The sequence below is a fragment of the Morus notabilis genome, unplaced genomic scaffold (genome assembly GCF_000414095.1).
Source record: "Morus notabilis unplaced genomic scaffold, ASM41409v2 Scaffold10628, whole genome shotgun sequence".
NCBI lineage: Eukaryota > Viridiplantae > Streptophyta > Magnoliopsida > Rosales > Moraceae > Morus > Morus notabilis.
This window is the reverse complement of record NW_010362153.1, coordinates 408-3,711: the sequence shown is the minus strand read 5'-3', so window position 1 is coordinate 3,711 and position 3,304 is coordinate 408. Positions and strand designations below refer to the sequence as shown.

The 3,304-nt window shown below is 38.5% G+C and overlaps 1 protein-coding gene across 1 annotated transcript; it reads right to left on the bottom strand.

The window, feature by feature from the left end:
• Window positions 1-177: 177 nt before the first annotated feature.
• On the bottom strand, window positions 178-2,807 carry LOC21384081 (putative pentatricopeptide repeat-containing protein At2g02150). Its single transcript, XM_010101191.2, has one exon. It carries the CDS (start codon window positions 2,701-2,703, stop codon window positions 334-336), a length of 2,370 nt encoding a protein of 789 aa, XP_010099493.1. The 5' UTR covers window positions 2,704-2,807; the 3' UTR covers window positions 178-333.
• Window positions 2,808-3,304: the final 497 nt, after the last annotated feature.

The window sequence follows — 3,304 nt, the reverse complement described above, 5'->3', positions numbered from 1 at the left end:
TTTTGTCTTTATTGCGTCAAACGTCGTTTTAAAAACGTTTTCATTTTTTTCTCGAAAAATGTGAAAATAAAAACAGGATCAATTCTAAACACGGTACAAATTTCATTTCTCATCTAGTATCATGTTACATTATGAGATCAATACAAACTTCTGATATTTATGAACTATCATGGGCAGCTCATTTTTGTCAAGATATAAGCCAGAAACCAATAAAAAGAATCTTGTCAACATTCGGGTGTCTACACCCAATTATGAAAGGTGAAGCATTTTGAGCTTCTAGTACAGAAATCCAATCCTGCTCCGAGAAAACTGGGGAGAAAGTCCTGCCTGCTCTCAAGTTCCAGCCTCAGGAACTGCATAAGTGCACGCTCCTTTTATTAGACCCCTTTTCACCAATTCATCTCGCAATTCATCGGCTTCAACTACATTTCCTAGCTCATAGTATTTTCTCAGTAGACATACACATAAGATCTCATCAGGAAGGATACCCTTCCCGATCATTTCATCGAGCCATGTTTTCGCTTGTTGCACCTGACCGAACTGAGAAAACCCCCAGATCAAGGAAGTGTACGCATACAGATCAAGCTCCATACCCATTTCAATCATTCTGTTTTTCAAAGTCAAAGCTTCTTGAAGATGCCCGTGCTTCAAGTTCCCATCAATTAGGGTTGTGTATGCAGTTCTGTCAGGAGATATACCTTTTTCTAGCATTTCATCAAAAAGCTTCTTAGCTGCCTCAATGCGATTATTTTTACAAAGCCCGTCAATTAAGGCTGTATAAACTGCTACATTAGGTTGCAAACCGATGCTAACCATCCTATCAAAATAATCAGTCGCCTCTTCGACCAACCCCCTTTTGCACAAACCATCAATTAGTGCACAATAAGTTACAACGTTGACCTCAATCCCATAGTAATGCATTTCTTGCAGGAGCAAGAGCGCCTCCGTGGTTTTTCCCGCCTTAAAATAGGCATCCATAAGTGTTGTGTATATGAAATGATTTGCATTAAGACCGCGGCTTCTCATTTCATTGACCACGAGCTCAGATTCTTCAAGCTTATTTTGGCTGCACAGACCCCAAATGATAGTTCCATACAGTAACAAGTCAGGTTTTATTTTTTTCTCCTCCATTTCTTTCAAGGTTTGAAAAGCTTTCTCCGTCTTCTTGGCCTTAACATATCCATGAACAAGGGAAGAATAAACCTGCAGGTTAGGAGTTACTCCAGCCTTCAGCATTTCCATGAAGACCTTTTCTGCTTCCTTCATTCTACCGTCTTCACAAAGGCAATTCAGTAAAGCTGAATAACCTACAATATTCAAGTTAATTCCTGCCTGTAACATCTCGTTTGTCAGCTTCAATGCTTCGGTTAGATTACCTGCTTTACAATTTGCATCGACCAAAGAAGTATAGGTGTACTCATTAGGAAAAAGGCCAACTCGTCTCATATCCACAAAAAATTTAAGAGCCTCCCGCATCATCCCTTCTTTACAAAAGGCATCAATTAGTGTGCTATAAGTCACAACATTCGGCTTCAACCCATGATTCCTCAACTCATGGAGAAACTCCAAAGCTCGAGGCAGTCTTTGTGATTTACCAAAACAATTAATCAAGGCGTTGAAAGTTATTATATCAGGTTCACAACCTACATCTTTCATCTTTTCAAATATGCAAATCGCTTCATCCATATTCCCAACCTTCCCAAACCCATCTATAAGAGAATTATACGTCACAATATCGGGAATCAATCCTCGATGTTTCATTTCTTCAAACAAGCTTCTAGCTTCATCCATATCACCTTCCTTGCAGAGATAATTTATCATTATGTTATATGTGAAAACCGAAGGGGCAATCCCGGCCGCAACCATGTCCTTAAAAAACTTTCTTGACATATCAACCTTTCCCAACTTTGAAAGCCTATGCAAAAACGCATTGCAAGACCGCGGCTTTGGCAAAACATGAAACTTCCTCATCTTCAAGAAACACTGGTTTGCTTCCTCGAGCATTCCCAACTCAACCAAAACACTAAACAATGCGTCAAAAACTCCAAAGCCCGGAACACAAACGTTCCTCGTCGACCACAACACATCGAAAACATCACAACCCGGCAAAACCCGGTTCGACGACACCAATTCTCTTAGAACTCCGTTGGCATCAAAGAACATTCTAGCATAAAAGAGAATGTGAACCAAAATACAATACGACTCTGCGGTGTGCCGAAACCCCGTTCTGTTCCTAACCCATTTGAACAACTTCAAAGCCAAAAACGGGTACTCTTTCAGTTCTACCAAAAACCTAGAAACCAAAATCGGCGCAATGGCAGAATCGAACAAATTAACGATCTTTGGATCATGCCACTGGTCTTGTTCAACGATTCTACGCAACTGCTCTCTATCCAAAACTTCAAGAGAAAAACTAGCGCTCGATTTCGAATAAAATGGAAAACGAACAAGGAACAAAAAACTGGTGAACCAAGCCAAAGGGCAAGCTACAATACAACTATTGGATGATTTTCCGTAAACGCTACGTAAAGAAGGAAGAAGATCGCAGTTATGAGGGTATGGAATGGAGGGAGAAAAAGGGCTTACTCTGGTTGAAGCTCTGCGACTGGTGTGGAAGAGGTTGCGAAGAAAGAGAAGCATCTTTGTGAAGAAGACGAAGATGAAGAAGGGGAAGAAAGAAATGGCGGTTTTAGGAGACTTCATATTTCAGAGAGATTGGAGTTGCATGATTGAGAGTGAGATTGGAAGTGAGAAGATTTCTGGGCAATCATAAGGTCTTTGGGAAGCTCAAAACAGAAAATGGCGAAGTTAGGAAGATGGTCTTCTTGTTAGGGTTTATCCCCAAGGGGTTTTTCATTTATTAATTTAGTGGTTAGAAGATTTAAACCACGTGATTTAAATTATTTTTAATTTATATGAATTTTTTATGAGAAAAAATACTGTAACGAATTATGAATCATGATTCAAATCATGGAACGAATTTCTCTACCAAATATCCTCTTATTTTTTAGAATTGTTTTTTATATTTGCACGCTTGCTCCTGAATTTATCACTTATTGACATATATGCCACCTGTATTCTTTTTCTTTAGGCAATTGCCTCGAAAGTATAGATATATGTTGCAAAACACACAAATTTGTTGACGGTGTTAACTTTACTAAGAAAATTGACATGTGACTTATACATGAGTCATTAATTAAGAGTATGGGTGCTCATTTACATATAGTTTAAGTTTAACCTAATTTATTGGGGTTAGACTTTTAGAAATTAAATTTTTAAAAATGTCATGATTATCTTTTTTAAA

Excerpts from the sequence above, each read along its gene's own strand:
- LOC21384081 (XM_010101191.2), bottom strand. The coding sequence starts at position 2,703 with ATGAAGTCTCCTAAAACCGCCATTTCTTTCTTCCCCTTCTTCATCTTC.